At 46.4% G+C, this 25305-nt stretch overlaps 1 protein-coding gene across 1 annotated transcript in view; it reads left to right on the forward strand.

Annotated features, from left to right (window-relative positions):
• Window positions 1-507: 507 nt before the first annotated feature.
• LOC102043598 (cAMP-specific 3',5'-cyclic phosphodiesterase 4B-like) overlaps window positions 508-25305 on the forward strand; it is an 87715-nt gene continuing 62917 nt past the window's right edge. The window contains exon 1 of the mRNA XM_014310603.2: window positions 508-792. Coding sequence (XP_014166078.1) covers window positions 557-792 — 236 coding nt within the window. The 5' untranslated portion in view covers window positions 508-556. The remainder of the gene's footprint in view (window positions 793-25305) is intronic.

The following is a 25305-nucleotide window of genomic DNA, read 5'->3' on the forward strand; positions in this document are numbered from 1 at the left end:
CGCTCCCCGCAGGCAGGACAGAGTCCGACTGTCAAAATAACCCCGAGCCAATGAGCGCGGCTGGGGTGGAGCCAGCGCCGTGCGGGCAAAATAATTCTCAATGAGAGCCCGGCCTGGGAGCGCAGGATGCGCGGTGCCCGGAGCTGATCCTGAAATCCCGGCTCTGTTCGCCCGGGGAGGGCGGGATGCTGGAGCAGTGCGCGATTCCCTGATTGATCCCTGAAATCCCGCCGTTGTTCGCTCCTGGAGGGCGGGATGCTGGAGCGGTGCGTGATTCCCTGATTGATCCCTGAAATCCCGGCCGTGTTCGGTCGGGGAGGGCGGGATGCTGGAGCAGTGCGTGATTCCCTGACTGATCCCTAAAATCCCAGTGCTGTTCGCTCGGGGAGGGCGGGATGCTGGAGCAGTGCGCGATTCCCTGACTGATCCCTGAAATCCCGGCTCTGTTCGCTCGGGGAGGGCGGGATGCTGGAGCTGATGAATTTTTCATGAGCGGCCACAGGATGCGCGCCCGTGGCCATCGCTGAGCGCTCGCAGCTCGCCCGGCGCCGCAGCGATGACGGCCAAGGAGCCTGCCCGGGAACTCGCCACTCCCGAGGCCGAGGTTTACATCAGGACTTTCAAGGAGCAGATGCACCTGGAGCTGGAGCTGCCCAAGCTGCCCGGGAACAGACCCACGTCGCCAAAGATTTCTCCTCGCAGCTCGCCCAGGAACTCTCCCTGCTTTTTCAGAAAGTTGCTGGTGAATAAAAGCATCCGCCAGCGCCGTCGCTTCACGGTGGCACACACATGGTAAGCTCTGCCGGGTTGAAACTGGGCTTAAACTGGGTTTAAAACCAGTGGAGCTGTGGTTTGAAGTGGGGAGAAGGAGCGCGGGTCGTCGGTGGGTTCTGCCGGCGGTGAATGGAGCAGAAAAGCAGCCGGGGGATGTTGAGTGCGGGGCCTCGGCCCTGGTTCAGCCGCCGCTCTCGGGAGGAATCCAGCCCTTTATTCCCGGGAACAAAGGCAGCAGCCGGCAACTTTGCCAGGCGCCGTGTGCTCGCGTGGGAGAGCCCGGGGCTTCACTGCAGAGCCCAGGAATTCATTTCATGACCTGTGAATTTATTTAGTAGCCCATCAGTTCGTTTCAGAACCGATGGAATTATTTCAGAGCTTCTGAGTTTTATCTCCAGGCTCTCATGACAGAGCCCAGAAATTCATCTCAGAGCCTATGAATTCATGTCAGAACCCAGAAATTCATCTCAGAGCTTCTGAATTTATCTTGGAACACATTTCAGAACCCAGGAATTCGTTTCAGGACCTGTGAATTAGTCTCAGGACCCATGAATTCATTTCAGAGCCCACCAATTAATTTCTGAGTCCATCAGTTCATCTCAGAGCCCATCAATTCATTTCAGGCCCCATGAATTGATTCCAGGACTCATTCCTGAGCCCATGGATTCATCTCAGAACCCATGAATTCGTCTCAGAACACATTTCAGAGCCCAGGAATTCATCTCAGAGCTCCGGAACTCATCTCAGAGCCTTCAGGACACATTTTTTTCTTCACTCTCTCGGCTCAGGGTGATTGGAGCAGGGCACTCTCTGAGCTAAATCCTGGAAAAGACTTGGAGACAGTTTTTGCTGGCTACAAATCTCCCTCCTTTCCACCTTTTTTCCAATGGGAATCCTGTCTGGGAGGCTTCTTTTCCCTCCCCACAAATCTCTAACCCCAAACCGTCGATTTGGGTGCCATTACAGCTGATTGGGGCTGCCTCTGAGGGTCATTTATCCTGCTTAAACCATAAACAGCCATCAAAAGATGAAATAAAATCCAGGAAAATCCATGAGGATCTCACTGGTTCATTTCCTAAATTTCCTCTTGCAGGATCCACCTTTTAAATCCCAAAATATGCACCAGTTGAGTGTGGGAATTGAACCAGAAAACTTCGAGTAATGTGAATTTTTTAATCCTTCCTCACACAGCCATATATCCATTACTTTCCCATTCCTTTAGAATTCTGGGATCCTGCAGATTTCCTGCTTTTTTTGATTTGTTTGATGGTTTTGGTTTGTTTTTTATTTAAATCCGAGCGGTAATAACAACCTCAAGCTGGTTATGAGCTGTAGCAGCTCCAGAGTGTTCATGGGGATTTTAATTGCTCAGAGGCACTGGTGTTTAGGGTTATTCACATTAATTCCCTGGAACATCTGTCATGGAGCTCATCTGATCCCAGCAGCCTATCCAGGGAAATGAGGGAAAGATGCTCCAGCTGGGAATTAGGGAGCAGGATGGGACCATACTCAGCATCTGTGGTGTTTGGTGAAAAAAGAATTCAGATATTTCATCTCGAGATGGAACTTGGATCAACTCGTAAATGAGGTGGGATCCCTCTAAATGGAAAAAAGGGAAGGTTTTCAACTCAATTTTTAGGTGATTTGGAACTGTTTTAAGCTTAGAGAAGAAAGAAAGAAATGTAGAAATTAAGAAAATCAGTCTGAAAAGGTTCCAAGAGTGTTTGAGTGTGAGCACACCCTGAACACAAACCACACACCAAACCCAGCTGAAATTTAATTTAAATATTTCAATTAATTTTCAGTATTTCCCTGTGCTTCAGCATTTCCTTGGAGTGTCTGGAGGGTGTTCCCTGTGTGCTGTGGGTCCAGCTGAGCCCCTGGATGTGCTGGGGAATTTTGGAGTTGGGATGCAGGAGCAGCCTCACCTGTGCCCAGCCAAATGCCACTTACGTAAGGTGCCCTTTGTGGGGGCTGGGAAGGAAGGGAAGGAATTGCCTCGGGAATAAATGGGCAGTGCCAAGCCAGGGAATCCATCCACGTTGGATTTTATGGAATCTGTAACTTTTCCAGCCTCCTAACCAGGGAACATCCTCACTCTGGGGGGGTAAATCAGCATTTTCACCACATCGATGCCATTGTTTGGGGAATCTTCTGCTCCTTTTCCTTGTTTCCAGTTTTCTGCCTTCCCTCATTCCTCTTTTCCTTTGAAGTAATGGCCTTTTCCAGGCATTTTCCTGCTTTTCTGACAGTACCTGGCAATTCCCTCCTCCTGCTGGTGCTGATGGAATCTGTGTCACCACAGGCTGCTCCCACATCCAGACAGATCTTGCCCGAAAAAAAAAAGGAAAGCAAATATTGAGGGGGTTTTTTAAAGAATAAGGCCATGATTCAAGTGTTTCCATGATCCAAATGATTCTTTTCCTCGGGGAGAGGCAGTTCCCACTGGCCACGATCCACATGTCACCACAGTGACCTCCAGACCTGTGTCAGCCTCATCCCTGCCTGCTCCAAACCCTGGATCCCATCTCCAAATGCCTCATTCCCACAAAAGAACTGCACAAAACCTCTGTAGCTTTGGGGTTTTCCTCCACCAGGATCCAGCAGGCTCGTTCCTGACTTGCATCTGGCAGTTCTGCCTCGGAGATCCCAGAATTCCAAATGCTCCTTCTTCCTTTGATAATTCCCATCAGATCCCTTGGTGCATTTTGGGGGGATTTTATGGGGAAAAAGGCAGGCAGAAGCCATGGAAATTTTGGACATGTTGAGTTTCCTTGGGAGTGACTGGAGAGGGAGCAGCATGTCCTGGAGGTGGTCCTCAGCTCTTTCTCCTGCCAGCCAAATCCCAGCACATTCCCATTCCACATCCCACAGTCTGCTCTCCCCGACCCCATCCGTACCTTGAAGAATCCAAAGGAATAATTTTTAAAAATATCTTAGATTTTTACACCTCTTCCATCTTATTTTTGCCAAGCAAGAACTTCAAATCATCCATTTTACCTCCATAGCAAGGTCCTTGGCAGTAAAGGCTTGGAAGATCCCAAAATTCGGTGTTTTCCAAGTGCACTCTGCAGTTTCTAACACTCATTCCTTTGTTTTGCTGGATTTAGCCTCAAAATGATAAATAGTTCCTTAAGGCCGGGTTGGACAGGCTTGGAGCAACCTGGGACAGTGGGAGGTGTCCCTGCCCATGGGAATGGGATGAGATTTAAAATCCCTTTGAGCCCAAACCATCCTGGAATTCCATGAATATTTCTCCAACCTAAATAATTTATTCAATTTTTATTTATTTGGGCTCTGCTAAGCTTTTAAAGAAGGGATTTCTACAATATGATGTTGATTGTCTTTTCTTAATTAAGATTTTTGTGGATTTTTCCCAAATTAATTCACATTTAGCTTCATTAATTTAATAACTACCTGTTACCTCATGGATGAAGAAAATACAGAGCAGAAATTAAATCTTAGGAAATTTTGCTCTGCTTTTTCTCTTGGTTACTCCTGAGTGCAACTAAAACACAGCCAGCAATTTGCTGTTCCAAAATATAATATCAAATATAAATAATTTTATTTTAAATCCATCTCTTTTTTTTTTTTGAAAACATGCTCTTTTTCATGGCACAACAATCTCCCATGGAAGAATTCAGGGAGTTAATTAAGATGTCACAATCCAATTGAGATTTTTCCAAGCTCTGGTGAGTAACAACGGAGCTCTTGAATTCCTGGAAGCTGCAAAATCCCATGGAGGTGGATGGAAATGATCCAGTTATTGTGTTGGTTTTTGGTTTATGATCATGGAATGGTGCTTCAGAAAGATGGAATTTTGTAAAGTATTTACTTGGAATTGCTTGGAGAACAGGAGTTGATAAGACCCATGAATTTCTCCGGAATTGATAAGATCTGTTAATTTCTCCAGAGGTTTGTTGCTGATGGAAATTATAAAATCCATTAATATCTCTGGTGGAGGAGCTCAGGTGCTCCTGGTGACTCCCTGGAATTGAAAAGAGCCATTAATTTCTCCAGAGGTTTTCTGCTGGTGGAATTGAAAAGATCCATGAATTTCTGTGGAGGTTTGGTGCTGGTGGAGCAGCTCAGGTGCCCCTGGTGGTTCCCACTCATGGATAAGATCCATGAATTTCTCTGGAGGTTTGGTGCTGTTGGAGGAGTTCAGGTGCTCCTGGTGGCTCCCATTGCAGGGATAAGATCCATGAATTTCTCTGGAGGTGGAGGTTTGGTGCTGTTGGAAGAGCTCAGGTTCTCCTGGTGGCTCCCTGGAATTGATAAGATCCATGAATTTCTCTGGAGGTGGAGTGCTGTTGGAGGCGCCCAGGTGCCCCTGGTGGCTCCCTGTGCCACCCCCTGGTGTCCCGCTCTGCTGAGGTGGCCCTGCCCAGCGCTGGCATTCCAGCATCCCAAACCCAAGCTCTCCTGGCCACCTTCTGCCAGGATTTGGCCTGGAGGAGCTGATTCCTGCTTTTGAGGCAGACCCAGTGTCTGTCACTCGTGCTGGGTGATCTCAGAGGTCTTTTCCACCCCTGGGGATTCCGGGGTTTTTCGGGATGTGCTGTTGGAGCCGTTTCCACTGCGCTCCATATTTAGCAGGATGCATTCCCATATCCCAGTGTTGGAAACACCCTTGTCTGTGCTTTGATGAGCTGCTCTGCTTGTGTTTCTCACCCTCTGTTGATGTGATTCCGAGTTTCTTTTCCCAGTTTGGAAAAAAGCAGGATGATTCTCCTGCTTCCAGCAGTTCCTCTTCCAGGCTGGGGCTGGGATTGGATGCGCTGTGTTGCTCAATTCTCCACTGAAAGTTCCAGGAGAAACAAACTGAAGGGAGTAGGGAAAAGGATGGGGGGGAAACCAGAAGGTTCCTCACTTTTTGTCAGCTGAGTGTGTTCTCCCATCTGTCTCCATCTCCAAGGAGAATTCCTCAGCACTTGGAGGAGGGATTGCGAAGGACACGGAGGTGAGGAGGAGACACAAACAGGCCCACACAACAACCACAGAGCCAGCTGTGCCATCCCTGCATCTGCTCTCTCCAGGGAAATTGGCTCCCAGCCCTGGCTGAATCCATGGGAAACAGAAAGGAGCAACTTCCTTCATCCCCCGGCCACATATGGGGGAAAAGATGCTGTTCAGTAGTGCCCAGCTGTTCAGAATTCCAGCAAAACACAACAGATCCTTGGATTAATACTTGGAGTTTGATGGGTTCAGCCGTGCCCTGGGAAGGGGAGAGAGGAAGGGAGCAGATTCCTTCTCAGAGAAATTATTTCTGGAGTTTTAATATCTTTAAACAGGTTTGAATGTCTTTAAATAAGTTTAAATCCCTTTAAATAAGTTTTTTAGTGCTTGCATGTCCAAATCTCTGAGGAATAAATATTCCCAGGGGACCCTGGGTGGCTCAGGCCTGTTTGGAGAATCCCTGGCCTCCAACCCTCACGCGTGGGCTCAACTGAAGTGAAATTTTCTGTAGCAAAAGTGTTTCTCCAGGAGGTTTTCCTGCTGGGTTTGGCTTTGTTGGAAGTGTTGATGTGTGGAACTTCCCTCGTGGCAGCATCCCCACGTTCAGGCTGTGTTTTTGGGATGTTCACTTCCCACATTCGGGCTGTTTTTGGGTTGTACACTTGGCTCCTCCTGGGCTCCTCTTGGCTGCCAGGACAGACTGTGGCAGACTCATTCCTGGTTTATCATCCTTTAGGCACTGTGGGTTGGCTTCACTGCAGATCTCGACATTCCTTGATCCTTTTTGGGGTTTTTTTTTGGTTGTTTTTTCGCTTTTTTGGTTCTGAATAATCCCAGTGTTTTACTTGTATTGTCCGGCATCAGCTCAGGGGTTCCATGGGGATCAGGGGATCGTGGAATCACGAAACCAGGAGGGTTTGGGATGAGAGGGACCTTAAAAATCATCCCATCCGTGGGCAGGAACACCTTCCAACATCCCAGGTGGCTCCAGGTCATCTCCACCACTGCCCTGGGCAGCCTTTCCCATGGATCACAGCCCTTTCCAGATATCCAACCCAAACATCAACTCTCCTCCTGTCCCTGTTCCCTGACCCCCAGCTGTCCCCTCCTGTCAGGGAGCTGTGCAGAGCCAGAAGATCCCACTGAGCCTCCTTTTCTCACATTGTTTTTTTTCCTAGGATTTTCTGTATATTCTTAAAATGTTTTGTACTGCAGTTCTGTTTCCAGAAGCTTTAATGAACCCTGCAGGTAAAAACTGCAGAATGATGAATGACCTCATTAGGTGGAAGTTGCCTTCCCTACCAATAACAGAAAATTAGCTTTTCTGTGTTATTGGATCTGTTATTCCTGAGCTAACTGTAGGAGCTGAGCCTGGAGTATTTCTGAGCCCATTCCACAAAAATGAGGTTTAAGGGGACTCAGAATGTTCAAAGGCATCCAGTCCTTGTAACTTCAAAGGTATTTTCAGATTTCTGTCCCTTAAAGCACCATAGAAGTCAAATGATGTGTTATTAATTAGAGCTGTTAATGCAGCAAACCTTGGGAACATGGACAACACTCCCTGGGATTCCAGGCTGGAATTCTGGGCTGTCTGTGCAGGGCCAGGGGTTGGACTGGATGATCCCTGTGGGTTCCTGTGGTGTCCCAGGATTTTATCCTGCTTTGATAAACAGTCCTCTTGCTTATCTAGGGATTATTTTATTCTGTCGGTTTTTTTTTCCTGAGGAAGATGGAGAAAGAATGGAAGAACATCAAATATGAAAAGTGGAATTTTGGGATGGGGTTGACAAGGAGCATGGGACAAAGCAAAGAGAGAAAGGGAGAAGGGCAAGTAAATCCAGGTCTGGTGCTGTTCATACATCCTAAAATTTTGAGAAAATAAGGAAAATTCATGGCATGAGAAACTCATGTTCCTCATCCTTCCTTATCTCCAAAACCTGGGAATTTATCCTGGAATTGCTGGTGGATATTGGAGTGCTGGACAGCATTTTAAATTTGAGTTTTTCCTGAGTGGCTGACTGAGGGAGGAAAGTTTTGAAAGCAACTGGTAATTATAGAACTGGGATCACCATAAATTAATGATGGCAAGAGCTGAGTATCCGGCTGTTTTCCAAAGCTTTCTCTTGTCCTTAGGGAATGTGTCCTTTTAAATCTGGATTGTCAGGCTGGCTCCCTTAACAGGCTGTTCTGTGGAGCTGCTGGAGGTCAGGGCTGGGACAGGAGCACGAATGGCCCTGGTGTTATCTCCCCCATGGACTGAGCTGCTTCCAGCTACTGCTGGGCTCAGTGTTCCCCTTTTGCAGGAGTTTTCTGTTGGATTGAACCCCCGGATCCATTGGTAAACAAACTCATGGAGAGGTCACAGCCTGTTCATAAATTATGACTTTGGGCTTGGTACCATTGGATATCGATTTCATCTGGAGCCTCCTTCAGCTCCACAGGAGGTGGATAAAAGCAGCAAATGGATTTCTGAGGCAGAGCCAGGGACAGCATTTATGGATTTGGTTTTCCTCTCAAAGACAACTGGGAACAAAGGAGGAATTATGTCCTCACCACAAAAAAACCCACAAAACCCTCAGACAACTCCATTGTGTGTAAGTGATATTTGGCAGACAAACATCCATGGATTTTGAGAGGAGTCCATGAGGAACAATCCTGCTGGCTCAGGAGATTTCTGTTGGGCTGAGATCCAGCTGATCCCACTGGGATGTGGCAAAGGAGGAACAAGGAGGGAGGAGGTGGGATGGGATGGAGAAGATGGTCATGGGTGATGAGCAGCCCCCACTCTGTACAAACCTGATCTGGAAGGGTTTCCATGGAGGCCAGGGTCTTGGCAAGCTCCTGTCTGGGATCCAGACTCAGCTGCTGCCGTTTTTTCCAGCTTTTTCTTCCCTATAAACACAAGGTTCTCTTCTTCCACCCTGCCTCCAGCAACAACACCTTTCCCAATCACCCAGACCTCAGCCTTTGGTTTTTCTAGCAGAGGTTGATGGAAATCTGTTCTGCTGCACTTCCAGGCTGCCTCCAGAAGGAAGGAGAGAAATCCTGAAATGCTGAAATGTCAGCCTTTGCTATTTTTACAGCCCTTCCCAGGAAGCAGCTCCGGCTGTGCCGTCTGCATCCCAATCGGGATCCGCCAGAGCCGATTATCCCTGTTTGCCTTGGCCTTGTCAGTTGTTGTTTTACAGGGAAAAAAGCTGTTGTGGCAACTTGGAAATGCCTCAGTTGGTCAGCCCGGGGTGAGCGGAATGGGAATAATCCTCAGCTATGCTTGGAATGCATCAGGAATTTTGGGGAGTAGCCTTGAACCTTTGGATTGGGATTTCGTGGGTTTGAATTCTGTGAATCACAGAATCCTGGGGTGGTTTGGGTTGGGAGGGAGCTTAAAGCTCATTCCATGGGCAGGGACATCCCCCAGTATCCCAGGATGCTCATCCAGCCTATCCTTGAACAATTCCATGGAGAGCCCACACCACTGGGATTCCTTGGCAACAAGAACCAGGTCTCCAAGGAAGGTTAAGGAAAAAACATCAGGTCTCTGTGGGATGGAAATCCCTCCTGAGAGGTTGTTTTGTGGGGTTTGTTTCTATTGTTGGGAATTCACTTTTCCCCACTAACAACCTTTGACAGGGAGCGCTCGGAGTCATCTCCAGCTGGGCTTGTGGGCTCAGAACAGCTAAAATTCGTTAAAAGGACGTTAATCATAAAGCAAAACTTGAAAAATATTGTGAATTAAGCTCATGGGCCTATTGTGTAATAACAGATGGAAAAATGAGGAACTCTCCTTGTGGGCTGGGCTGACAATTGGATTTGTCAGAGAATTCCTGTTGATCCTGATCTGGATCACTCATCCCCATCACTTCTGTCAGTGGACATCATTCACACTCAAATACCATTCACGCTCGCATTTCAGACCAGTCTTTTTATTAATTTTGCTTTTAATTAACTTATTTTTGCTTGTTATTTAAATCTCAAAAGCTCAACTAAATGGAAAACCAGGATTTGCTACAGTGCTGGGAGGTGGGAGAGGAACATCAGTGGTGGGACTTGATCTTAGGGGTCTTTTCCAACATTTCTGGTTCTGGGATTTTAAGGAGCAGGAGATAATCAAGCACAATAATTAGAGTTGCTTCATTAACGGTGTAAATAATGATGGAAGCAAGCTCAGAAATATTTGGGGCTGATGTTTTAAATACTCATTTAGAGTTTTGTGCGTGGCAATATGAGGGAAATATCCACAAATCTCGAAGAGGTGGAATTTATGAGTTAAAATTTACAAAACTTGACAGTCAAAACTGGTGTGAACTGGGGGTAATTGGAGAGGTCAAGCTGGAGATTCAAATCTCAGGCATTTTGTTGTCTCTTGGTTGGGTTTTGTATTAATTTAGTGCTTCCCACTGTGTTTTACTGTTAAAAATCTAATTTTCGAGTTGTTCAGGATAAATTGCTCTCCTAAACCAGCTCTTGGCTTATTTCTGATTTCTCTAAATGAAGGCAAAGGGAAAGAAACTCGAACTATTCAATGCTTCAAAGCAAACACTCCCTGTGCAAGCAGAACCCCGGGCTGGTTCCAGCTGTCCCGCGGTGGGAGGCAATTCCTTGGGGAAGCAGCGATTTGGGGACAGTGGCAGCAGCCTTTGGCACATCCCAGGGAAGGGAGGAACGGGCCCGGGGAGCAGTGACACAAACTGGGAATGGCATTGCCCGAGGCACATCAGCCCCTGTCGGCTGGATTGGATTTTGCAAAGATAACAAGCTGAGCTCCAGTTTTTTTTTCACTTCCATTCATGGCTCAAGGAAAGGGAAGAGAAGAAACTGAAACAGATTATTAAATGTGCCTTTTAGCCCGGGATCACTCCAGGCAGAAGGCAGGATGCCTTAAGGAATATCTGGGAGAAAAATGCGTGTTTAGAGAGAAAAATAGAATATTTAATGTGGTTTTGTTCAGTTTAAAACGACTGGGGGCTTAGGGAGAGCATTTGGCTAAATAGCTGATGAATAATTCAGGGTCACTAATTTGGGAACTCTGTCATATAGACTAAAATCCATCGGTTTTGGCTGTAAACAAAGAGAACAAACACCCAGCCTTTAACTAAACAGCAAATTCAGGGGTTGAAGCCTGTGGGCCTTTGAAGGGCACCAGCTCTTGGCTGAGAGAGGGACAATTTAATTAGCATGGATTTTTGTTGTAGTCAATATTAAAACCTCTCCCCAGAAGCTGTAATTCTAATTCCACAAGATTATATTCCTAAGGCTCCAGGATTTATGGGGAGGAAAGTTTGGATCCAATCACAGGGGGGATTTCAGGGGCTCTGTCTTCATCCCATAATTCCATGGAATGGTTTTGTTGGTCCAAATATCTGAGGCATGTTTGATGCTGTCCCTCTGCCAGGCCTGATCTGGAGCTGGAAAACAAAGGGGAGGATGTTCCCTGGTGAGCTCGCAGCCTTAATTAACACGATTAGCAGATACAATTACCACAGAGAAAGGTTAAAAAGAGATAGAAGAGATAAAAGCAAATCTCCAAGAGGGACAAGAATGAACGCAGGGATATCAATGTTCCATCCTGGGAGCAGCAGCCACAATCCAGATGCTTTTCCCAGCTCCAAGTGCCCCATTTTGATCCTGGATCTCTTGATCTGCGTTGGCAGGAGTTGAAATGCTGCATTTCAAAGGCAAAGGAAGAATTCCTGGGACTTGGAGAACAGAGGAGTGTAACGTGTGTCACCTTTCCAGGCAGACACTTCTGAGGCACTGGGGATTTACAGGAATGCAGAAATCTCCAGAAAATGTTCATTGTACTTGGAAATAACCCTTTAGTTCCCATTCCAGTGTGATCCTAGGCAGGGAATTTCCTGATGTTCCTAGTGACAAATAACCCTTTAGTTCCCATTCCAGTCTGATCCCAATGTAGAGAATTTTCTGATGTTCCCATTGACAAATAACCCTTTAGTTCCCATTCCAGTCTGATCCCAGTGTAGGGAATTATTTCCATTTGGGAATTCTGTAGCTTGTAAGAATTAAGGGGATGCTCCTTCTGTAAGGGAGAACTGCTCCAAAAATCCCAATAATTTTACCTGACACCAAAAAAAAGCAGCGATTAGAATTTCAGAGCTGTCCCTTCAGTGGCCTTTTTTTTGGGACAGACATCTCCTTCAAATCCCTTTTTCCTTGATATTTGCTGCTCCAGCAGTGGCTTTGGGCTGTAATTTTATGGATTTGTTTATTTAGATGGGTTGGGGTTTTTTTCTGAGGCTCTGCTGTTCCACAGGGCTTTCCTGTGGATCTGGGAGCTGGGCTGGGAGGATTTTGTGGTGCAGAATCGATCAGTGCAGCCCCAGGCTCAGAATTAAATTGACGTGAGATCTGTGACTGGTTTTGTCACCAATAATTCCTGCCTTGAGCAGGATATTAAAGAGGACAAATGAATACAAAACAAAGCCACTACCAACCACACAGTTGTTATTTCACTTCCTGAATGTTCAATTAATTGTTGACAGAGATTTTTTGGGTAGATTGGGTTGGGGCTGTAAATTAAGCTTTTGTGGGTTTGTTTTGCATGCAGGGAAGATCCTGGCCGATTTTGAAAAGGTCACCCCCGTTAATCATTTCAGGAAGGCAGGAAAATATTCCAGTAATGACTCAACTGAAGGGAATAACCAAGATTAAAAGCTTCTTATTGCTTAATAAGTGGGATCTTGATTAATTCATGCTTTTGTGACAAAGGTTGGATTATCGAGCTGAAAAATATCTTGTTTGGGGGGGGTGTTATTTGGTTTTAGGGTTTTTGGCTTGATTCTGCAATTAAAAAATTGGAGATCGATGAGAAGAAGGAATAACAGGTACCTGGTGCAGCCAGTCCTGATCTGGAATTGTCCCAAATGTATTTTCCAGGAGATCATTTGGGGATGGAAGAATTGTCCCAGGTCTCATAGGAACGAGATCTTGTTTTCATTCTCAGGCTGCTTTATTTGTCAGTGGTTTTAGTAATCCTTTCAGCACCACAAAGTGATTTTTGGAAATGATCCATCACATTTCCATAGAGCTTGGGATTTATGTTAAATAGAATGTATGGATATAATACAAATAGAGAATTGATCATCTTTGAAAGAATTCAGAGTTACTTCTTCTTGTTTTCCTTCCCCTCACCCCACAATCTGGGATTCCTGGCTAAATACTGAAGGATTTATCATCATCATATTAATTTATTGTAGTTTTTATTATCTACCTTGTGTTTAAATATATTTTTAATACACCAAATGATCAGGACTACTCATATTTAGTAAATACAGCAATCTAGAATTTTTTTTCAATAATCCACACTTCTATTCTGCATTTCATTCCATTATTCCTGGTAATACTTTCATCTTTTACCACTCTAAGATGATTTTTTTTCTTTTTTTTTTTATTAATACCTGCAAACAAATGTTGACAATCAGCATAACTGTTTTAGCTAAAAGAGGGCTGTTTTCTTATCTTAATCCTTCTATATTCTAATCCCAGGAGAGTTTTATGCTGGTGTTTTATTTCCTTTCAAACCCATCTTGTTTCTCACACACGTTTCAGGTGTGAGCAGTGAATTTCCGTGCTTGGAGTGTCCCTATTGTGCTAATTTCTCCTGCTAAACAAGGGAATTTGGAATGCTTCAGACACATGATCCAAAGAATCCAATTTCATCCCAGTGTCCTGCTGCTCTTGCATCTCTCTTAATGCATTTTCCTGTAGACAATTTGTTTAGCTGAGGATTTAATCAGCTGGAACATCTATTTTTGATCCTGCTTTTACCAGGCCAGGCCTCATAGGGAGCGGATGAATTTGCACTCAAGCTGAGGTGAAAAATGTCACATTTCTAATCTTGTGTCTAGTTTTTAGAATGATGAGGTGCATCTTCATATTTTTCAATATTTTTAGGGCCCTGGCTTGAGCTTTTAAAGCATTTTCCCTTGTGTCACTGCTCTAATCTTTGGCTGAACTGGTTTGGATTGGTGGGACACGTGTGGGCTCCTTGGATTTACATTCCCTGCAGCAGATTAATCTCCAGGTCATCAAGCTGAAGTCTCCTGAGGGCAGAGCAGGAGGAATTTTCTGTGTGGATGTTTCTGGATTTCAGGGGCTCCACCAGCCTCCAGGTGGTGGCTGCTGCCCCTGTCCCCTTGTCCCTTTGGAGTCCCAGTGGGGTGAGAGTGCCCGGGGAAGGGCCAGCGCCGTCCCAGTGAGGCCTTAGGATTTCACCTTTTCTGTTTTTCTATATTTGTGACCCTGCAGTTCTTTAGTGCAGAACTCCAAACTCCATGTGCAGTGTGAGCTGCTGCTGTCCCATTTTGGGCAGACCCAACAATTCCTCTCCAGGCCTGGCAATCAGGGACTCCTCACTGCCTCAGGGCATGAGAGATGTAAACAAAAGTGATTTGGGGAAAGCAAACTTGGGGTAAATCTCTTCATTACCTAAAGCTGTAATTGGCATATTAACCCTCAATATGCAAATGGACCAAATTTATAAAAATATGAAAACCTGTGACCCATGGTCCATTTTGGGTGTAGCCCCTGGGGGAGCTTTGTCTGCCCAAGATGTACCTGAATGCCCTGAGAAATGTAAACAAAAGTGAGTTGGGGAAAGCAAACTTGGGGTAAATCTCTTCATTACCTAAAGCTGTAATTGGCATATTAACCCTCAATATGCAAATGGACCAAATTTATAAAAATATGAAAACCTGTGACCCATGGTCCATTTTGGGTGCAGCCCCTGGTGGGGGCTTTGTCTGCCCAAAATGTACCTGAAGGCCCCTCAACAAACAGAACTGCTTTTTATTCCCTTAAGTTTGGCCTCTGTTTGTAGGTGAGCCCTGCTAAGGCAGCACTGGTGTCCCCACGAGGTGGTGGCACTGCCGTGCCCTGGCAAGGGACAGCAGCAGGGCTGGCAGTGGCTCTTGGCTCCCCTGGGGTTTCACCAGAGATCCCTCAGGTGCGGGGTTTGGGGTTTGGGATGATTTGGGGCTGGGGGAGCTGTGGGCACTCTGGATGTGGAGGAGCAGCAGCTCCAGAGGGGTTTGTGTCCAGAGGGACAGCGGGAGAGGAGATGGAGCAGGGAAGGGAGGCTGGTGGCAGAGGGAGGGAGCCATCCGTTGAATAGGATTTAACCCTGGGGGAAACTATTTTAAACAGGGTTAGATGGGGGATATTGGGAAGAAACTGTCCCCTGGGAGGGTAGGGAGGACCTGGGATGAATTTCCCTGGAATGAATTTCCCAGAGAAGCCATGGCTGGATCCCTGGAGTGTCCAAGGCCAGGCTGGAGCACCCTGGGATGGTGGGAAGTGTCCCTGCCACGGCATGGGTAGCACTGGATGGACTTTGATGTCCTAACTTCTCCCAGGTTGTGTTTGTAGGGTTTTTTTGGGCTTTCTTTTCCTGGCAAACCAATATTGCAGGGCACCACGCTGTGTTTGAAGCAGGAGCAGACACAATGCAGCAATTACATCCAAAAATGTGTAGGTTCATCTGCTGGCTTTAATTGGGTTTTGGTCCCTTAATAAGCCCCCCTGTGGATAATTCTGTGGAAAAGTGCAGTGTGATCACTTTGTTTCTTCATTCTCAAAATGTCTTTGTATGGAACCTGTGATTCCTGGCAGTGTTTTGGATTTTGGAGAGCTGGATTTTATGAGTTTGGGAAAACAATTTCCAGTTTCCTTCATTCAATGCATTAAATTTTAATGGCTGAAAATATCCATAGGGTGTCCTGACAGAGTACAAGTGAAAATTGTTCCAGTTTTGTTGTTGAAATAAGAATTGGAAATTTAGCCACTCCAAATTTTGAGTTGTTCTGTGGTTGAGGGCAGTTGATCTCTGATAAAAATGCGGCTGAAACTCAGGAATTTCCAACATAAATCCCAATTCTTTGTTTTGCTTGCAGCACAAATTGGCCAAGGGTTCTTTCCCATGCCTGTGGGTGAGTTCTGAACTCAGCACAGCATGAGGGGAATCTGCAGTTTCCAGGAAATGTTTCATTCTTAACTTCCTTTATTATGGACGTTCACAGTCATCCCATTAATTCTTTTGGGATTTCAGTCATTTTTCCCTAATGGAATCAATAATATTGCAGATAGAAATTCTTTGTATCTGTGGGACTTTGGTGAATGGTGTGGTCAGGATTTATGGGCACCGAGTGTGTCTGGTTTGTTGTTTTCCTGTCAAAACCACGGAAAAATGGTTTGTGGAAGCTTTCTTTGACCTACCCCAAATTCCCAGGCTCTGGTGGAAATTATGATGGGAAAAAAAGAGGGAAAGGATATGGAATTTGGAGATTTCTGCCTCCTCTTGGCTGCTGATCATACCATACCCAGAGTGGGGAATTTCCTCTTCTTGGAGGAGTGACCATCCCATTGCTGGGATTTTGGAGTGACCATCCATTGCTGGGATTTTGGAGTGACCATCCCATTGCTGGGATTTTGGAGTGACCGTCCCATTGTTGGGATTTTGGAGTGACCATCCCAATGTAGGGATTTTGGAATGACCATCCATGGTAGGGATTTTGGAGTGACCATCCCAATGTAGGGATTTTGGAGTGACCATCCCATTGCTGGGATTTTGGAGTGACCATCCCATTGTTGGGATTTTGGAGTGACCATCCCAATGTAGGGATTTTGGAGTGTGACCATCCCATTGTTGGGATTTTGGAGTGACTGTCCCGTTGTTGTTTTGTCACTCTGTGCAGACACCTGCCAGGTGAAGCTGCTGTGTGTCAGAGCCCAGCTGGCAGCTGTGGGGGATTCTGGAAGCTGGCAGCCGGCAGAGATTGCTTTTCTTTCCCCATTATTTCAGGCCGTTCATGGCTGATTTTGCCCTTTGAGGAGCATGACTGCTCGATGATTCACGGCTGCGTTCGCGGAGGCATTCCAGCAAGGAATCACAACCACTCCGCTCCTCTTGCTGCTTGTTTACTGCAGCAAACATCCAGAACACAAATTGGGATTCATTAATCTGCCTGCATCTTCCCAATTAGAATTGTTCAATTAATTTTCGGGGGTTTTGAGCCAATTTCATGGGGATGATCTCCGTGTGTGCATCACACTTCACCACCGGCCTTGTGCTGAAAGCTGAGCTGCTTTAATACTCAAATCTTGATTTTAGGCCAGCAGAGAGGATTGATATTTTTACCTCCAGCACTAAAAAAGAATTGTTTTGTGCTTTGTAATCTGTTACAACAACAATTTGCTTCTTCTTGCAATACATCTTTTTATTTGGCTGGCTGAGCAATATTTTCATTTGTAACCTCTGTGTCCAGAATGGAAAATGTAACATCAGAGCAGCCTAAGGAAACACCCTCAGAGCAAATAATTTGCATTTTCACAGGTTAATTTTAGGAGTTGCTACAGAATTTTGCTGTGAAAAAAGTGTGGCAGACAGGAAGAAGCAAAGTAAGATTTTCACCAGAAAAGAAAAAGGCAGAAATAGCAAAACATCAGGGGAGATTTAAAAATTGGTGTTATTTACTCTCCAGGCAGATGCTTTCTCTTAGTTCCATGAAAATTGCAGGAGAAGGAAACTTCTCTCCATTTAGGGCCAGGAATAATTCCAAAACTGCAGCAAGGGACATAACCAGGATGTGGGCACTTGGAAAAGCTTCGGAGGGAGGATGGAGAGGAGCTGGGCTCCATTCCATGGGCAGGCTGCGAGGTCTTGAGCCTCAGTCCTTTGCTGAGTGAGGCTGCAAAGTTTTGGATTCATGAGGACCAGCTTTGGAGGGTGGGAAGAGATCAGAACATTCTGGAAATGTTCCTCACAGGGAGGAGCACCTCACCTCACAGGGGGGGCTTTCTGCTCCCAGCAGAGGGACAGTGGAACTCCAGGGAACTTCTGTGGGGAACGGAAGGAATTCCTGGAGCAGGTTGGGTTGGGAGGGATCTCAGGGATTGTCCAGTCCCTCCACCATGGACAGGGACACCTCCCACTGTCCCAGGTGCTCCAGCTCCAGTGTCCAACCTGGCCTTGGCACTGCCAGGGCTCCAGGGGCAGCCACAGCAAATCTGGGAATTCCAGCCCAGCCCCTCCCCACCCTCCCAGGGAACAATTCCTTCCCAAGATCCCATCTAAACCCCCCTTTTCCAGCTTCCAGCCATTCCCTGTGTCCTGTCCCTCCATCCCTTGTCCCAAATCCCTCTCCAGCTCTTTTGGAGCCCTTTCAGGCCCTGGCAAGCCGCCCCATAACAACGTAGTACAAATAGTAAAACAACAGCTCTGAACATAAAAGACCATTTATCTTAAAAACCATTACTCATTTATCTATTTAAAGACCTTTTTTTAATGCAGGTGAGTACAAATCTCATTGTACTCCATAAATCCAGGGAAAAGGAGCCTCTGGCAGCAGTGCCAGGGTGTTCTGTTAGAACTCCACCTCCCACCTCTGCCTCTCTGGGCTTTGTTGGCCCACACAACTCCAAAGGAATAAAAGCTGCATCTGCTCTAAAAAAAAGCTGGAGAGGGTTCGAGTGCGGTGGGAAGGGAGGGTTGGAGCAGTCACATCCCCATTTTGCCTGAAGGTTTTTTCTGTAAAAATCCATGGTTTTGGTGAATTTGTTGTGTCAGAGATACCCTGCACAGGCTGATTAGTCACTGTAATTAAAGCTTGAACCTCCCTGGGAAGGCAGAAGTCCCTTTATTTCTGTGTGTGTTGTTTGAACTGCGGGTCAGGGAGGGAAGTAATTGCTGCCAAATTGCTGGCTGCAGTTCCCAGAGTCACAGATCCATTTGCTCCCTCCTGCTCTCCTGGGTGGGAGGTGAAATATGGCAGGAATGTCACCAAAAACAGCAGCAAAGGGGGGATTCTGCCCCTCCCAGGTGAGGCCCCACCTGCAGAGCTGCCCCAGCCCTGGAGAGAGCCCAAAGGAATCCATGGAGCTGCTGCAGGGCTGGAGCCCCTCTGGAGCCAGGCTGGGACACCTGGGGGTGCTCACCTGGAGAGGAGAAGGATCCAGGCAGAGCTCAGAGCCCCTGCCAGGGCCTGAAGGGGCTCCAGGAGAGCTGGACAGGGACTGGGGACAAGGCCTGGAGGGACAGCACACAGGGAATGGCTCCCACTGCCAGAGGGCAGGCATGGATGGGAGATTGGGAATTGGGAATTGTTCCCAGTGAGGGTGGGCAGGGGCTGGGATGGAATTCCCAGGTTTGCTCTGAGTGCCCCTGGATCCCTGGCAGTGCCCAAGGCCAGGCTGGACACTGGGGCTGGAGCACCTGGGGCAGTGGGAAGTGTCCCTGCCATGGCAGGGGTGCGATTTAAGGTCCCACCCAACCCAAACCATTCCAGGATTCTTTGGTCCTGCAGCATTCCCATCCTCACTGGGACTGTTCCCAGCAGACCATTGACTTCCATGAAGACTCAGATCCTCTGGGTCTCTTCAGTGAATTCATTTTATTGATGGGATTTTTCCCTGTCTTTTTCTCAGTTTTCCCTGCCTCCCTTCTCCAGATATTGATGTCTGGATTGTTGGAAAAGCTGGATTCCATTATCCCTCCCTATGAGAGCAAAGCCCTCTCTCCAGGTGGTGCTGCCACCTTTACATCCCCCCAAAGAGGAAATTTCCCAAAAAGTCTTTTCCCCCTAAATGATATCCATGTTTTTTATGGAATAGCAATGGAAATTTTTTTTAAATCCATCACAATTGTGTCTTATCCAGTACTGGATTGAGACTGTGTTTGCTTTATTCCAGTTACTGAAATGAGTGGTCTGTGAAATCCGGGAAATTCTTACTAAATTCCATTTTTTAATTGAATTGAGGAACTGGCAAATGGTGCAGCTTTCCCATGGAATTTTCACCTGGTTTCAGTGCTGGGAAATGGTTCCAGTTACTGCCTGTATCCCCTGGTTCTGTGGATCCAACTCTGCGATGCCAAAACCCAGCAGGGTTTTTCTGGGCAGGATTTGATTTCATATTCCTTCCTTACTAAGGTATAAATCTTTGTGTTGTTTATCCAATTCTTTGGTCTCTGAATAGAATAAAAGCAGCCCTTTATGTTAGGCAGGACCTGGATCCAAGGTTAATTCGAATTTTATGGATAATCCCTCATTCTGTTCTGGACACAATTGGATAGACCTTCCCAGAATTTGAACATCACATCCTTAATAAGGTTTTATTTTGTTTATAAAGCATTTTAGTGGCAATGGATGAATGTTCCCACTCAGGTATCACCTCAGGAGTGTACTCCTTGATTGCTTTATTTTTAATTTATTAGGACATCACTTTGTCTTTACTCTTAGGTTAAAAGCTCCTTTGCTTCCTGGAACACTCTGTCCCTTCACCCAGGAGTTCATCCAGTGATGTGAAGCCCTGGAATTCTCACTAAAAAAAACAGAAATCTGATTTTTATTCCTTCTGTTACGCAAATTACTGCCCATTTTCAGGGATTCAGACAAAGATGGTTTCTTCTTGCTATCAGCTTCTCTTCTTCAATCCCCCTAAATGTCATTTATATTGTAGGATATTATGGAATCATGGAATGGGTTGGCTTGGGGTAGAGCTGGATGAGCTTTTGGGCCCCTCCCAGTCCAAACCAGTCTGGAATTCCATGGTCGTGACGAGATGACATGGTGAATTTAGGAATTGAGTGAATTCCTTTCCTGGGAATTTCTGCTTTGCTCCGCAGTGCTGCCCAATTCCCAGCACTGGGAATCTTTCCTGTGGGAATTTGGGAATCCTTCTGGTGGGAATTTGGGAATCTTTCCTGTGTGAATTTGGGATCTTTCCTGCTTAATTTGGGAATCTTTCCTGCAGGAATTTGGGAATCCTTCCTGTGGGAATTTGGGAATCCTTCCTGCTGGAATTCTGTGTGCCACTGTGGATGCAGATCCTTATTTTTAAATGAATTCCCTCTTTCCCAGGTTGGCAGGACCCTGTTGCCTGCACGCGGAGCAGAGTTCAGTGCCAACAAATCCAGAGCAAGAGGGAATGATTGGATAATTCCCTGGGTCAGCAGTAATGGGAACTAATTCAGGGTACTTTGGGAGATTGAATTAGGATTTGAAGTGGATCCTTTATTGAGAGCAATTTCTGAGGCTCCCCCTCTCCATCCTGCAATAATTCATAGGGCAAAATGCTCCTGACACCTGAAACCAGACACACAAAATGGGATTTTTGTGCTGTTTTTAACAGGGAGCACTGGCAGTTTTGACCTTTAAATACACACTTTTTACTTTTTTTTGCTTTTTTAAATCAGGCAGGATTTTTTCTTTCCTGTGTTGAGTGTAACACTTGTTAAAGGAGGTGCCAGCACCCAGGTCCTGTTCAGCTGTAAATAAATAAGAAATAAGTACAAATTTGGGGCTGAATTACCCCAAAGAGGGTATTGAATACAGAAAAAAATATCCTTATTTTAGGGGAACGGAATCAGCAGAGCCTAATGAAGGAAATAAATACCTACCACTAAAATAATTCCTTTTTTAAAGCTTTTCCATGGGTGGAAATTTCCATCCTGTCCTGCAGTTGGATGTGTCTGAGTTTGACTTTGAGGTGACTTTGTGAAATGCTGGATGTTATTCCAGCCCTGGAAAAAGCAGGAGCTGCTCCTCTTGAATCATCGGGAATGAACAGATTTTACTTCAGGTCTGACAATATTCATTTCTGGCAGGCCTTTTCCATAGGATCTCCTGCTTGAAGTTGCCCTCAGAGGTTTCTTCCAATTGAAACAATTCTCCTGAAATCTTAAACCTTTTTTTGCAGGAACTTTAAAGGTTTAAGTGGAGGAATGTGGATGTTGTGGCACTGTTGGGATGCTTTTCCAAGGAATTTTCCTTGCTTTTATTTCAGTGGAAACTTTGCCTCTCCTCATTTCCTGAGAATGGTTCTGTCAGTGTCAGGACTTGGGAATTCAAGGAGATTTTACCAGAAATTGGGAGGTCTTAATTGAATTTAATTTAAATTTTTAATTTAATCATGCCAAAGACTGAACATCTTTGACTGCAGACACATCCCAGGCATTCAGCTGATGATTAAAACCCAAATAAAAGGTAGAAAGGGCAAAAAAAAAAGGCTGAAAACAGCAAGATTTGGGCTTTGGGCTTTTCAAATTTCTTTTACTTGGTTTGAAGTGTGTGGATGCTGTGGCAGGGAGTGGCCTGGAGTAGGTTCAGTCCCAAATCCTTGGCTGTCACTGCCAGTTCCCTGTGACATTTAATGTCTGTCACTTGCTCATCACTTTAAAAACAGTGGTGGAGGGGGAAAAAACTGGGAAATAATGGGAAAGCAATGCTTGTGTCAAGAAAATGCTTGAAATGCTGCACTTTAATTATTGCCTTCTGCCATGAAAGGCACAGGTGGGAGTCATTAACTCCAAAATTACCCCGAAAAAAACAACACACCCCAAAGCAGCCTCTTTGAAAACAGATAATGGGGAAATTACAGGTGAATTCAGCAATGAGAAAAATGAGAAAATTGCATAATGAGGAGAAGATTGACAGCAGTAAAATTTTTCTCGGGAAGGACCAACAGGGAACAGAAAAGGGGGAATGTTTGGAAATTCCGGTGAAGATTTCAAACTGCACACAAGGCCCAGGATGCAAACAAATATTGTGAGGGAAAAAACACTGCAAAGGCCAAATGTGGAAATTCCTGCCTGGAAAAGGGTCTCTTAGCCACATTCCAGAACTTTTATTGGGATGTTAATCCAGGAAATATTTGGGAATTCTGATGGAGATTTCAAATCGCACACAAAGCCTGAGATATGGGCAAATATTATGAGGGAAAACCACTGCAGAACCCAGCAATTCCTGCCTGGAAAAGGAGCTTTTATCTGCACTCCAGAGCTGTTATTGGGATTATTAATCCAAGGAATGTTTGGGAATTAAAAGGCAGATTTTGAATTGCACACAAAGCTGGAGGTACAAGATAATATTGTGAGGGGAAAAACACTGTGAAGGCCGACTGTGGAGATTCCTACCTGGAAAAGGGTCTCATATCTGCACTCCAGAACTGGTTTTTGGGTCTTAATCTCAGAAATGTTTTGGCAAAATGGAAAATGAAAAGGAGGGAAGATAGGATGGAGAGCAGGCTGGAATTACACCTGGCAGGAAAAAAGGTTCAAAGACGTCTCCTGGGGTTCCCAGGGGTTGCTGAGTGTCCCTCCAGTCAGGAACATTGCTGGGATGGGGACTGGGACGAGTGACAGAATAATCAGGAGAGCCTGGAGCCGGCTCAGGAGCCTTTGGAAGTGCTGAGGAACTGCTTAATAATCCAAGCCATTAAAATATAATGAGAAGGTAGGAAGTGGGGGAGGGCTCATCTTAGCTCATCCCCTTGCTTGTTGCTGTGTGGGGGAAAATTTCCCTTGGATTCTTCCCAGGATATTAAAGCACCGAGTGCCCCCTCCAAAACCCCTGGATGGGGAAGGAGAATTTCCCTTGGATTCTTCCTAGAATATTAAAACACTGACTGTCCCCTCCAAAAACCTCCCTGGATGTGGGATGCAGGGTGGGGAAGGGAAAATTCCCTTGGATTCTTCCTGGGATATTAAAACACCCAGTGCCCCTTCCAAACCCCACCCCCTGGATGGGGGATGCAGGGTGGGGAAGGGAAAATTCTCTTGGATTCTTCCTGGGGTATTACAACAGTGACTTCCCTCTCCAGAACCCCCCTGGATGTGGGATCCAGGGTAGGGAAGGGAGATTCCCCTTGAATTCTTCCCAGGGTATTAAAACACCCAGTGCCCCCTCCAAAAACCCCCTGGATGAGGGATCAGGGTGGGGAAGGGAAATTTCCCTTGGATCCTTCCCGGGGTATTAAAGCACCGAGTGCCCCCTCCAATCCCCCCGGATAAGGAAGGGAAATTTCCCTTGGATTCTTCATGGGATATTACAACAGTGAGTTCCCTCTCCAAAAACCCCCCTGGATGGGGAAGGGAGAATTCCCTCGGATCCTTCCCGGGGTGTGGAAGCACGGAGTGCCCCCTCCAATCCCGCTGGATGTGGGCTGCAGGGATCCGTGCCCGGCTCAGCTGTTCCCGAGCGGGAGAGGCGAGGGATGCTTCCTGCGGCATTGTTGTAACCATGACTCCACGGACGTCATCCCGGGAAAATAGCGCCGGGAACATTTGTGGAACAAAGCTGAGGGTCCTGGCGGAGCGCTGCCATATGCACGCCGCTCATTTGCATATAGATTAACTGGCAGAAATTGAAATGGGAGCTGCTAACTGAGCCGCGGGAATAATTGCGGCATTCAGGGAGGTGATTCCAGGGGGATGTTGGGACGGGGCAGGGTCATCCCAGTGATGCTTTGGCTCTGCTGATTCAGCAGCTTTGGTCCTGCCCTCTGGAGTAATCCGGGTGGGAGCCAGGATGGAAAAGCATCAGAGCCCTGGGAGTGCTGTTGGGGTTGTTTCTATGGCTCTGTAGGACCTTGAGTGACCCTGTCAATAAAAACACTGGAAAAAGGGGGAAACAGATGGGAAACAGAGAGGGATGAAGGAATGCCAGTGGAGAGGGAATGGCATGGAGGGGAAGGACCAAGGGAATGGAGGCTGGAGCAGGAGAGAGGAGGGATGGATGGATGGATGGATGGATGGATGGATGGATGGATGGATGGATGGATGGATGGATGATGGATGGATGGATGGATGGATGGGTGGGGGATGGATGGATGGATGGATGATGGATGGACGGATGATGGATGGATGGGTGGGTGGATGGATGGATGGATGAAGGGATGGTGGATGGATGAAGGATGGATGGATGATGGATGGATGGATGGATGGATGGATGGATGGATGGATGGATGGATGGATGGATGGATGGATGGATGGAGGCAAAGTGGGCCAAGGGTCAGCAGAGCTCAGACACCACAGCCTGACCTCCCTCCTCTTCTCCATCCCACCAAGATTCCGTTCTGATGCCTGGTCTTGTGTCCAAAAACTGGGAAGTGGGCAGGAGCACTGTGCTCTGGGAGCACCCACAGGCACAATCCTCTCTGGATCCACTTGGATCCTCTGCTCCTTGGAATGTAGGGCATCCCTGGGCCCTGCTGCCCTGCTGGAGGCACACTCCCCCTCCTTCCCGGCCACTCCGTGCCATGGCTGGGATATTTCCCACCTGGAAGAGCCATACAAGGTGCAGGGATTGTACCTGAGGGCTTCTGTGTGCTGCTGCCTTAGGATTTATCATAAAAACATTTACAATTGAAGTTTTGGGGTTTTTTTCCTTATGTCAAGGCCTCCCAGTTCTGTTCCAGTTTTCCCTGGAGTGGAATGAAGAAAAACTAATGGGATTACACAGGAATGATCCTATTGGAAATGCCCAAAAAGTAAATCCCTCCTCATCTGCAGTGGAGTTGTTTGGTGGGAGGTCAGAGCAGCAGGAAATCATTCCAAGGAAATTCCAAGGTGTCCTTCCAGGCTAGAAATCATTCCAAGGAAATTCCAAGGTGTCCTTCCAAGCTGACAGGGTCTCCCTGGAAATTTGAAACTCACTTCCAAGGAACAGGCTTTTTCCCCCCTTGAAAATTGAAATTTTACCAATAATTCCCAGTTCTTTTTCCATGAAAACTGAAAATTTACTGATAATTAACAAAATAAATCAGCGGGAAGATTAATTATTA

The sequence above is a fragment of the Geospiza fortis genome, unplaced genomic scaffold, assembly GCF_000277835.1.
Source record: "Geospiza fortis unplaced genomic scaffold, GeoFor_1.0 scaffold69, whole genome shotgun sequence".
NCBI classification, from domain to species: Eukaryota; Metazoa; Chordata; class Aves; order Passeriformes; family Thraupidae; genus Geospiza; species Geospiza fortis.